A 12,387-nucleotide genomic window follows, 5' to 3' on the forward strand; every position below is an offset into this window, starting at 1 on the left:
TTGTTTTTAGCCATAACAAGTTTTGATGTGCATTCTTGACAATATTGTTTCCTTCAAAATCTACAAAGGCTAATGATTTTTCTAGCTTATGACTTAAAGTTTACTGTTTCAGGAGAATTTTCCCAAATACTCAGTTGACTCAAGTTTATTTCAGCATAAATTTCTTGCAACCTACTTTTAAATGTTATCTCTTATTAGTTTATTCCATTATTTTATTACTTTTTTCCTGGCACTCCAACTTTGTGAATAGTGCCTTTGCTTAACTTTGATTTCTACCACTTTTCTGTGACCTCTTTTTTCCTTATGTCATTTTCATTATCCAGGTGTTTTTCTACCTTTCTTCAATGCTAGTCATTATATTTTCATTTGAGTCTGTTCTCTTTTGTGACCTTGTGGTTCCCTTTTTCTTTAGGAGATAACTTTGTCTTTCTTTCTTTCATTTATCTTCCGGCTTTAATTAACTATATTTTCATTTCCTTATGTTTTTGCCCATTTTTGTTTGTAGTTTTTAGATATCTGACTCCAGGGGCTTTTCATATCCACAAATGCTTATTTGAATAAATTTTATTCTATTTGAAGTGTTGGCTTAGAATTTTATTCTGAGTCATAGTTATTTTATTTGGGGAGATTTGAATTAGTCAAAGTATACTGGATCTGATTTTTTAATTTGTTTATTAATGATTTACGTAAGTTACATGAACATGAAAATTTCTTAGACTGATTTAAATAATTTATGAACACTCTTAGACTGATTTAAATAATTTATGAATACTCCTGACCTCAGGTGATCTGCCTGCCTTGGCCTCCCAAAGTGCTGGGATTATAGGCGTGAGCCACTATGCCTGGCCTATCAGACCTTTCAGAAACAACATACAAAGCAAAACAATCATGAGGTGGGTAGCAAATTCAAAATACTCTATAATATACACAGGGCTTTATATCCAGCCAACTAACCTTGTGTAGTACCAGGACTACACAAGAAAGTATTAAAGATATAAGAACATATAAAATCATTTACCTACAAGCCTTTCTTGAAGAAACTACAGGATGAGTTTCATCCAAACAAATATTACTGGGAAATCCTCATTAAAATGATGAGTGTGAGTACTACATCCAACACAAAGCTTCTTTTATAATCAAATGATGAATATCTCATGTAACATACTGAATACTGAAAATAGAAATCAGTATGGTTGTACGGGTACTTGAAGTACAGTTCCTACTGAATGGGTATCACTTTTGCACCATTGTGAAGTCAAAAAATATTAAGTCAAACCATTGTAAGCTGGGGACCATCTGTGTTTGTTTTTGAATAGATAGTACGTGCACAGAGTACAACATTCAAAGATGCAAAGGACCTAGAGTGAAGAGTAAATCTCTCTCTTATCCCTTCCTTCTCCCGGCCCCAGCTCCCCTCCCAAGAGACTACCAGTGTGACTGCATTCTTGTGAATCTTTTCTGAGAGTGTCCACACACTCAGCATCTAGGTTTAAATAGTATTTAAAAATATATTTTCACACAAGTATTAGTACACCAGGCATCCATCATAAATCGAGAGCATCTGTACAATACACACACAATGGGACACGATTCTGCCTTAAGAGGAATAAAATTCTGATATAGCCTACAACATGGATGAACCTTGAAAACATTATGCTAAGTGAAATAAGGCAGACACAGAAAGACAAAACTGTATGATACTGCTTTCATGAGGTACCTAGAATAAGCAAATTCACAGAGACAAAAAGCAGAATAATGGTTACTAGGAGCTGGGGAGTCACTGTTTAATGGATACAGAGCTTCTGTCTGGGATGATGGAAAAGTTCTGGAAATGGATAATGGTGATGGTTGTACAGCATTGTGAATGCACTTTAGTGGCACTGAACTGTACATTTAAAAGTGGTTAAATGGTATGTTTTATGTTACAAACATTTTACCACAATAAAAAAAACAAATATAGGCTGGGCAGAGTGGCTCACGCCTGTAATCCCAGCACTTTGGGAAGCCAAGGTGGGTGGACCACTTGGGGCCAGGAGTTTGAGACCAGCCTGGGCAATATAGTGAAACCCCATCTCTACTGAAAACACAAAAATGAGCTGGGCGTCGGTTAAAAGAAAAAAAAGAAATATATGCATTATATTTTAAATTGTCATTAAATGTGAATATCTGTAATATTGACTTACCTATCGCCTGTTCCTTTTCTGTTAACAGTATCTTGCGTTTTTTCTTTCTTTCTTTCTCTTTTTTCTTTCTTTTTTTTTTTTTTTCCAGAAAACACATTATCCATCCCAATCCACACCATAAAATTAGTCACATAACTCAGGCCTGGTAAATCATTGTGCTTCATCCCATATAAGAGATGTATAGTAAAAGACAGTAAAGTGCTGGGCACACTGGCTTACGCCTGTAACCCCAGCACTTTGGGAGGCTAAGGTGGGTGGATCGCTTGAGCTCAGTTTGAGACGAGCCTGGGCAACATGGAAAATCTCATCTCTATACAAATAATGAAAATTACCCAGGCGTGGTGGTGCATGTCCGTAGTTCCAGCTATTTGGGAGGCTAAGGTGGGGAGATTGCTTGAGCCCAGGAGATTGAGGCTGCAGTGAGCCGAGATTGTGTCATTGTACTCCGCTTGGGTGACAGAGCAAGACCCTGTCTCAAAGGAAAGGAAAAAATTGAAACCCAATCCAGACAAATCTGAAAATGTTCATTTTTCAGAGGTCATTCATTTTCACTTTTTTACAAGCCAGTTTGAATTGTTTTCAGTAACTCATAAAAGAAACAGCCCTTATTTATGAAAATAAAGGAAAATATGAAAATTAGGAGATATATGATAGTGGGATAGGAATGGAAGATGAGACGGTTTTCATTTCATATAATTTTACATCTTAAAATTTTTTTTCTGTTTATTTTGCAATAAAGAAATAAGGTCGGCATGGTGGCTCATGCCTGTAATCCCAGAAGTTTGGGAGGCCGAGGTGGGTGGATCACCTGAGTTCAGGAGTTCGAGACCAGCCTGGTCAACATGGTGACACCCCTGTCTCTACTAATAATACAAAAAAAAAAAAATTAGCTAGGCATGGTGGCAGGCACCTGTAATCCCAGCTACTCAGGAGGCAGAGGTGGGAGAATCCCTTGAACTTGGGAAGTGGAGGTTGCCATGAGCCGAGATCACACCACTGCACTCCAGCCTGGGTGGCAGAGTGAGACTCTGTCTCAATTTAAAAATAAAAAAGGAAATAAAAAATAAATCTGACCAATGTAGGTTATTACCTCATGAGGCATTTGCTTAAAGCTGCCAGTCACAAGGGTGATTTAACACTTACCCTCAGCAAGCAAGGTGAGACCCTGTGAAAGGCTAGTTACCCAGCTACGAGAGATGGCAGAAGCTGAGATTACTGAAGCTCTCACTGCTAAGTTTGAATTAAATTAAGACATGAGAAACAACTGAAATGTCTGCTACAGGCTGAATGTGTCCCCTTAAAATTCATATGTTAAGGTCCTAACCCCCAATGTGACTGTAGTTGGAAACAGGGACTTTAGGGGGCTCCTAAAGGTAAATGAGCTCGTGTAGGTGGGGCCCTCATCCAATAGGACAGGTGTCTTTATGAGAAGAGAGAGAGGCACCAGGGATGCAGTGCACAGAGACAAGGCCACGTAACGATGAGGTGAAACAGGCGGATCACAAGGTCAGGAGATTGAGACCATCCTGGCTAACACAGTGAAACCCCGTCTCTACTAAAAAGAAAAAAATACAAAAAAATTAGCTGGGCGTAGTGGCGGGTGCCTGTGGTCCCAGCAATTCGGGAGGCTGAGGCAGGAAATGGCGTGAACCCAGGAGGTGGAGCTTGCAGTGAGTAGAGAACTCACCACTGCACTCCAGCCTGGGCAACAGAGCGAGACTCTGTTGCAAAAAAAAAAAAAAAAAAAAAAGCGATAGACCAGTGTGAGGTGCTGTGGAAAGGAAAGGTGATCAAATATAGGCTGGAGTTGATAAACACCTGTGGCTGGATAGAAAAAATGTATTTCTAGCTTAGCTCGCTGAAATCAAAGTGCCTCTAGTGGTCTTCACTAATAGGTATAAAGAAAATAAAAAAGGCATTCTTCAGATCAGTAGCTGCAAATCAAGTACCAGGGGATGGTTGATTGGCTAAAGCAACAAAACCACATCTGGAAGAGCAGCTGCAACTGGAGTCACCATCTGAATAATTTATGATAATCCACTATCATTCTCCAATATCGGTCTGTCTTCTCCATGGACCAAATTGGTGCATTGAACAGGAATGTGGTGCAATCATCACCCCTGTATCCTAATGGTAGCACTGATTTCTGCAATCCTTCCAGAATGCGGTATTGCTTGTGGCTAATTATTTTTGTAGAAAGAGCAGCACTTCTAGGGGCTTCTCCTTGACCTTGCCTACCATAATAGCCCTTACTCCACGGGTTGGAAAACTGTGGATTTGGGGATTCTGCCAGTTGCTGAGACTGTCTCTTCCAATTATGAATTCCAGAATTAAGGAAATGAGTGCAGGTTGGGTTCAGGGAGACAGTCGGTCAACTATGAGACAAGTCTGAGCTAAAAGTCCATCAATCACCTGACCTGCATGAAGACCTATTCTGACTGATGGGCCACAGGTAGTATTCATCTTCAGGAATTAGTGTCAGTTTAGAGCCAGCAATCCCTTAAAAGTCTTATTACTTCCCTTTCCTCAAGGCACTCACTGTGACAAAGGACTGTGGGTGCCTTTGGGGATGGCTGGGAGGAAAATCAGCATTACAAGTTTCTGAGATTGTATTGTGTTCCTTCCTCAAGGGAACCTTTCCTCTTAATTCAAAGGAAAGAATTCTATAAAGTGGTTCTAGTTTGTGAATTGATTGTGGAGCCGTAACTTTCTTTTGATGATTTAAGTCAGACTTCTGTTCACTGGACCTAGATCTTTCTGACTGCACAGGCTAATGAGAATTTAGTAAACTGGCTGCTGTGGTTTGGATATGGTTCGTTTGCCACCACCAAAATAAGTGCTGAAATTTGATCTTCAAGGTGAGGTGTTGGGAGGTGGGGCCTAGTGGGAGGTGTTGGGTCACAGATGGTTTGGTGCTGTTCTCACAGTAGTGATCTAACTTTATATCTAACTTATATCACAGCCTGATCTAACTTTCTATTGCTTCTGCCTTGATCCCAATTAATGTCTACATAAATTGGGATAATGTTATTAAAATAGGTTCTAGTGAGACTCAGCAGTGTCTTTCAAGTCAACTACCTCACAGGGGGGCGTTACATGTTCTTCAGGCAAAGGGAGGTACCCTCCTCAGCTGAGTGCTGAAGGGCTGCTTTGACCAGGGGGTGGAGAGGGGAGAACTCGGTAAATTTAGTTTGAGGTCCACTCTTTCACTGGGGGCTTGCCTGTGTTTCCCCATTTCAATCTTCAGGGTTCAATTTCTTCTCAATCAATGTTCTAATATTAGCAGATACCCTGGTCACTAGGATTACCTTTAAAAAATATTGTTGCAGGCCGGGCGCGGTGGTTCACGCCTGTAATCCCATCACTCTGGGAGACTGAGGCGGGCTGATCACAAGGTCAGGAGATGGAGACCATCGTGGCTAACATGGTGAAACCCCGTCTCTACTAAAAATACAAAAAATTAGCTGGGTGTGGTGGTGGGCTCCTGTACTCCAGGCTACGGGGGAGGCTGAGGCAGGAGAATGGCATGAACCTGGGAAACGGAGCTTACAGTGAGCTGAGATCATGCCACTGCACTCCAGCCCGGGTGTCAGAGCGAGACTCCGTCTCAAAAAAAAAAAAAAAAAAAAATTACTGCATTTGATTCGCCAATATTTTGTTAAGAAATTTAGCATCTATGTTCATAGGGATATTGTTTGCTTCTGGGGTTATGCTGGTCACTTAAAATACGTTGGGTACGTTGGGAATTGTCCATTCCTTTGTTGCAATTGTAATAGTAGCTTCCCTTTCATTCTAGATATTAGTAACTTACTAAAGTGTTACCAATTTTATGGATCGTTACCAAAAAAAAACCCTTTTGTTTTCATTGTTTCTCTCTATTGCTCATCAGCTTTCATTTTCATCAATTCCTTCTGTCACCTATGTTTTTTTCTACCTACTTACTGTCATCTAAATTTGCTCTTTTTGCTTTGCTTAGCTTCCTAAGATTCAAATGTAGCATTGACATAGAGCTTTTGCTTTATTTCCTAACATATACATAAATCTATACATCTGCACTGTTTTCCATACCTCTCAGAAATATCGATACGCTGTGTTTTAGTTTTCATCCATTTCGAAATATTTTCTGTTTTTAGTTGTGATGTGTTCTTTGAGCAATCTGTTGTTTAAAAGTGAGTTGTTTAGCTTCCAGATATTGGGGAATATCTAGATGTTTTATTTCTGTTAATTTGTAATTTAGTATAAATTTGGTCAGCAAACATATTCTGTAAAATTTTAAATTTTAAAGCTTATTGAGCCTTGTTTTATGACTCAGTATGTGCAAAATGTTGGTAAATATATTGCATTTGGACTTGAAAGGATATTTATTCTCAATTTTTAGGATTTTTATAAATACATTTGTATAAATACAACTACTTTGATTAAAGTAGTTGATGGCATTCATCAGATCATTTATTTGGAAATGGTTTTTTTTTGTCACCTCTTCTATTAATTGCTGGAAGATTAGTGTTAATTAGTGTTAAAATCTCCAACTATGATTTTGGAGTTTCTTTTCTCCCATTAGTTGTTAAATATTTTATATTCTACTTCTGTTTTGGGGCACATGTGTAGCGATAATTTTTATTTATTACTGATAAATTGACACTTCTAACATTATTAACTGTCTTTCTTTGTCCCTTTTGTCTTGATGTTTGATATTTACATAGAATTTTTTGCTTATAATGTGCATGGTATTTCATTTCCCATTTGTTCAATTTCATCTATCTGTGTCATCATATCTAAATGTTGTACCTAATAAACAAGAATTCAGTTGTTTCTTGCTTTCATATTCTGTCTGGTCTTCTGTGCTTTTTGGTTGGGGTCATATACCTATTTACATTTAATGCGCTATTAATATAGTTCTATTGAGGACGGCATTTCACTCTTGTTTTTCTATTCCCTATCTCATTTACTTTTCCTTTCAGCTTTATTATACTTTTCTTGTGTTTTTTTGTTTGTTTTGTATTACTTTTTTATTGTATTACTTTTCTATATTTTCCATCTGTGAAATTAAATCGTATATTGAATTCTTTCATTTCTAATAAATGTGCTTGACATGGTTTGGCTGTGTCCCCATTCAAATCTCAACTTGAATTGTATCTCCCAGAATTCCCAGGTGTTGTTGGAGCCGCCTAAGGGGAGGTAATTGAATCATAGGGGCCGATCTTTCCTGTGCTCCTCTCCTGATAGCGAGTAAGTCTCACGAGATCTGACGGGTTTATCAGGGGTTTCCGCTTTTGCTTCCCCTTCATTTTCTCTCGCCCTCACCAAGTAAGAAGGTGCCTTTCACCTCCTGCCGTGATTCTAACACCTGGCCAGACACATGGAAACATAAGTTCAGATAAGCCTCTTTTTCTTCCCAGTTTTGGGTATGTCTTTATGTTTTTGTCAACAATGTAAAAATGGTCTAATACTGTGCTAAAGTTTTCTTTCTGATTTCTACATTAAGTGGACCCAGATGCTAATCTGTAATAATTTAATTATCATTGTTTTAGAATTTTTCCGTTTCTTCGTTTACTCCATAGTTAGGAATTTTTAAAAATTTCCACGGGAAAGTCTATTTGTGACTTTGCTAATAACTTCTAGTGTCACTGCATTGTAACTAGCAAGTGTTGTTTATAATATTTGTACTTATGGAACTTGCAGGTATGTCTTTGTGATCTATTATATGATAATTTCTTGTGACTCTTCTATGTGTTCTTGACGAAATATATACTCTAGGCTGGGCGTGGTAGCTCACGCCTGTAATCCCAGTACTTTGGGAGGTAATGTGGGCGGATCACAAGGTCAGGAGTTCGTGACCGGCTGGCCAACATGGTGAAACCCCATCTCTACTAAAAATACAAAAATTAGCCAGGCACGGTGGCACACACGTGTTGTTCCAGCTACTTTGGAGGCTGAGGCAGGAGAACTGCTTGAACCAGGGGGTTGGAGGTTGCAGTGAGCTGAGATCGTGCCACTGCATTCCAGCCTGGGCAACAGAGTGAGACTGTGTCTCCAAAAAAAGTATATTCTCTAAGGGTGTAATGTTTGTATTTATTCTTAAGATTTTCCTTATTGATTGTATGATGTTTAGGTCTTCTATATCCTTAGTTATTTTGTCCACTTGATCTGTGTTTTATTGAGAGTAGAGTTTTAAAGTTCCCAATGATGACAGCCTTCCTAACTACTCATTAGTGCCTCTGGTTTCTATTTACACAGAATGTGATTTTTGTATGCAGACATTCATAAGTATTGTATCTTCATCGTGAATGGGGTTTTAGCATTAAAAGCTTGCTTTCTTTGTCATGCTTAATGTTTTGTGGCCTGAATACTACTTACATAAGGATTGCTCTACCTTGTTTTTTTAATGTTTTCATTTGCCTAGTATGCCTTTGTGCATAATTTTTTTTTTGAGACAGAGTCTTGCACTTGTCACCCAGGCTGGAGTGCAATGGCACCATCTCAGGTCACTGAAACCTCCACCTTGTTAAAGCGATTCTCCTGCCTCAGCCTCCTGAGTAGCTGGAATTACAGGCACCCGCCACCATGCCTAGCTAATTTTTATATTTTTAAGTAGAAACGGGGTTTCACCATGTTGGCCAGGCTGGTCTTGAACTGCTGACCTCAGGTGATTTGCCCACCTCACCCTCCCAAATTGCTAGGATTACAGGCGTGAGCCACTGCGCCCGGCCTTGTGTGTAGATTTTTATCCTTTCTTAATCACTTTGGTTTTGGTGTGTCTCTTATATTCTGCAAATATTTGGGCAGTGTTTTGTGATTCAAAGTGATTTTTTTTTGGTAGTTAAGCCATTCGTATTGATAACTATGACTTTTGATAGATTTGGCCTCAACTGTGTCACAATATTTTATAACTATTTTTATTATAATTGCTGTGTTTCCTTTTCTACAAGTCCTGTATTAATTGCTTCTGTATTTAAAAAAATTTAACTTATTCTACTTTCTTCTTTCCCTCTCTATTCTCCTCCCATTTTTAGTTTCATTATTTTTAACTTACACAATATATAAGATTTCCATATTAGTAACTCACCCTTGTCCTATTTGCATTTTAGCCTTAGAGCTACAATATGTGTGAATACTCACACCCATCATTTTAATGAGGATTTCCCAGTAATATTTGTTTGGATGAAACTCATCCTGTAGTTTCTTCAAGAAAGACTTGTAGGTAAATGATTTTATATGTTCTTATATCTTTAATACTTTCTTGTGTAGTCCTGGTACTACACAAGGTTAGTTGGCTGGATATAAAGCCCTCTGCATATTATAGAGTATTTTGAATTTGCTACCCACCTTATGATTGTTTTGCTTTGTCTGTTGTTTTTGAAAGGTTTGATAGGCCAGGCGTGGTGGCTCACGCCTGTAATCCTAGCACTTTGGGAGGCCAAGGCGGGTAGATCACCTGAGGTCAGGAGTATTCATAAATTATTTAAATCAGTCTAAGAGTGTTCATAAATTATTTAAATCAGTCTAAGAAATTTTCATGTTCATGTAACTTATGTAAATCATTAATAAATAAATAAAAACTCAGATCCAATATACTTTGACTAATTCAAATCTCCCCAAATAAAATAACAATGACTCAGAATAAAATTCTAAGCCAACACTTCAAATAGAATAAAATTTATTCAAATAAGCATTTGTGGATATGAAAAGCCCCTGGAGTCAGATATCTAAAAACTACAAACAAAAATGGGCAAAAACATAAGGAAATGAAAATATAGTTAATTAAAGCTGGAAGATAAATGAAAGAAAGAAAAAGTTATCTCCTAAAGAAAAAGGGAACTACGAGGTCACAAAAGAGAATAGACTCAAATGAAAATATAATGACTAGCATTGAAGAAAGGTAGAAAAACACCTGGATAATGAAAATGACATAAGGAAAAAAGAGGTCACAGAAAAGTGGTAGAAATCAAAGTTAAGCAAAGGCACTATTCACAAAGTTGGAGTCCCAGCAAAAAAGTAATAAAACAATGGAATAAACTAATAAGAGATAATATTTAAAAGTAGGTTGCAAGACATTTATGCTGAAATAAACTTGAGTCAACTGAGTATTTGGGAAAATTCTCCTGAAACAGTAAACTTTAAGTCATAAGCTAGAAAAATCATTAGCCTTTGTAGATTTTGAAGGAAACAATATTGTCAAGAATGCACATCAAAACTTGTTATGGCTAAAAACAAATATATCAATGTAACTATGCATGTATTAGGATAAAAAAGGTGAAGAATAATTTACAATTGTGAAGGGCACATGAAGTAAAATGGGACATTTAAAGATAAACTCTTCCTGGTCTTCAAGAGAAAAGATCACAAAAAAACACCTTTTTTTTTTTTTTTTGAGATGGAGTCTTGCTCTGTTGCCCATGCTGTAGCAGTGCAGTGGCACAATCTTGGCTCACTGAAACCTCCATCTCCCAGATTCAAGTGATTCTCCTGCCTCAGCCTCCCAAGAAGCTAGGACCACAGGTGCGTGCCACCACACTCAGCTAATTTTTATATTTTTAGTAGAGATAGGTTTTCACCATGTTGGCCAGACTGGTCTCGAACTCCAGAAATCAATAACAACTAGATAACTAGAAAATCATATGTACTTGGAGACTTAAAAACATTTCATGGCCGGACGCGGTGGCTCACGCCTGTAACCCCAGCACTTTGGGAGGCCGAGGCGGGCGGATCACGAAGTCAGGAGATCAAGACCATCCTGGCAAACACGGTGAAACCCCGTCTTTACTAAAAATACAAAAAATTAGCCAGGCATGGTGGCAGGTGCCTGTAGTCCCTGCCATACCTGTGCCAGGGCCTGTGTTCTCCAAAACTTTGAATAATAACCCTACGCCATGAATCAGTCAGTGGCCGAATACCATGAATTAGATCCCTGTAATTGTTCTTCATCCTCACTGCCACTAACTTAGCAGCACCTTAATTCCCTTTTGGCCAGGACTATCAAAGTAAATTCCTAAGCCGTTACTGTGCCTTGAATCTGTTCCCTGAGATCCCCCTTCGCATGGCTGTCAGATTTCGTTTACAAACCAGACATCAGATCAGGGCCCTACCACCCTCTTTCCCCACTTCCTCCTGCCCCCACTGATTTCCTACAGATTTAGATCGTGGCTGTGCCTACCTTGTTTATTTCCCAGTTTTTCTCATGCCTTCCGTAGCCCAGTCAACCCGAACTGCCATTATTGTGCCTTCATGCATGCCTTTTTCTTGTAATGCTCTTCTTATCTCCATCTACAGAAAATATGTTGCTTTCTATATGTGAAGGTTTCTCTGACTGCATGCACACTCTTCACCTCAGGATTAATTGATCCCTCTTTATAGCAGTGACCATGGATAAGCCCCATAGACTGCTAGCTCAATCCACTGTTGATGCCCAGTGAACATGACCGTTTTAGATCAAGTTTCCTAATTCATATGGTCATTAACCAACCCTGTAAAGCTGAGATGTGCCAGATATAGGTCCCCAGAAAGTAGTATCTTATGCCATATGTTTTTCCTTCCTTGCCAGAAAAGGACAGCATACATGTATGCTTCAATGTAATTGTCTCCCTACTTCCAGTTATTTATTCTTTTGAAAGGTTAAATACATTCTTGTTTCTTTCATAACCTAAAATATTTCCTTTCTTTCTCCTAGAATATATCAGAGCCTTGATTACATAGAAGATAATGCTACAGTTTTTCATGCCTACTATCTCTCTGCAGTAGCTAATGCCGAAATAAAAAACTCGGTGGCTTTGGGTCATTTCATTCTTCCTCCTGCGTGCCTGCAAAAAGGTTAGCAAAGATCATTCAGCCAATCCCTGTCAGACAGCCAAATCTGGCTAATCTCTGTTAAACAGCCAAATTCAACTGTACTTATTTTGTTCTCAGTCACATATTTTTGAATTTTGTATCTATTTAACCTAAGTGGAAAAAGCATGGACTTTGGATCAGATTGCCTTGGGTGTATATCCTGACTTTGTTTATGTATTGTTTATTCTTACATTCATTGAGCTCTTCCTGTGGGCCAGGTTTCAACCTGGGTAGGTGCTGGGGATTCAGTGGAGAATAAAACAGATGCAGATCTTGCCTTCACAGGCTACGATCTGATGCTTACTAGTTTTGTGACCATTTAGCAAGTTACTTCTCTGAAGTTGTTTTGAGGATAAAATGAGATAATAGGCTGGGCGAG

The 12,387-nt window shown here is 38.5% G+C and overlaps 1 protein-coding gene across 1 annotated transcript in view; it reads left to right on the plus strand.

Annotated features, from left to right (window-relative positions):
* Nucleotides 1–3,663: 3,663 nt before the first annotated feature.
* The window catches only part of TERB2 (telomere repeat binding bouquet formation protein 2), a gene marked incomplete at its 3' end in the record, with an annotated part of 18,779 nt that continues 10,055 nt past the window's right edge, over nucleotides 3,664–12,387 (plus strand). Inside the window, 2 exon segments of the mRNA XM_058427201.1 lie at nucleotides 3,664–3,668; nucleotides 11,851–12,046. Of these exon segments, the coding sequence (XP_058283184.1) occupies nucleotides 3,664–3,668; nucleotides 11,851–12,046 (201 nt within the window).

Source organism: Hylobates moloch, unplaced genomic scaffold, assembly GCF_009828535.3.
Source record: "Hylobates moloch isolate HMO894 unplaced genomic scaffold, HMol_V3 SCAFFOLD_14, whole genome shotgun sequence".
NCBI lineage: Eukaryota > Metazoa > Chordata > Mammalia > Primates > Hylobatidae > Hylobates > Hylobates moloch.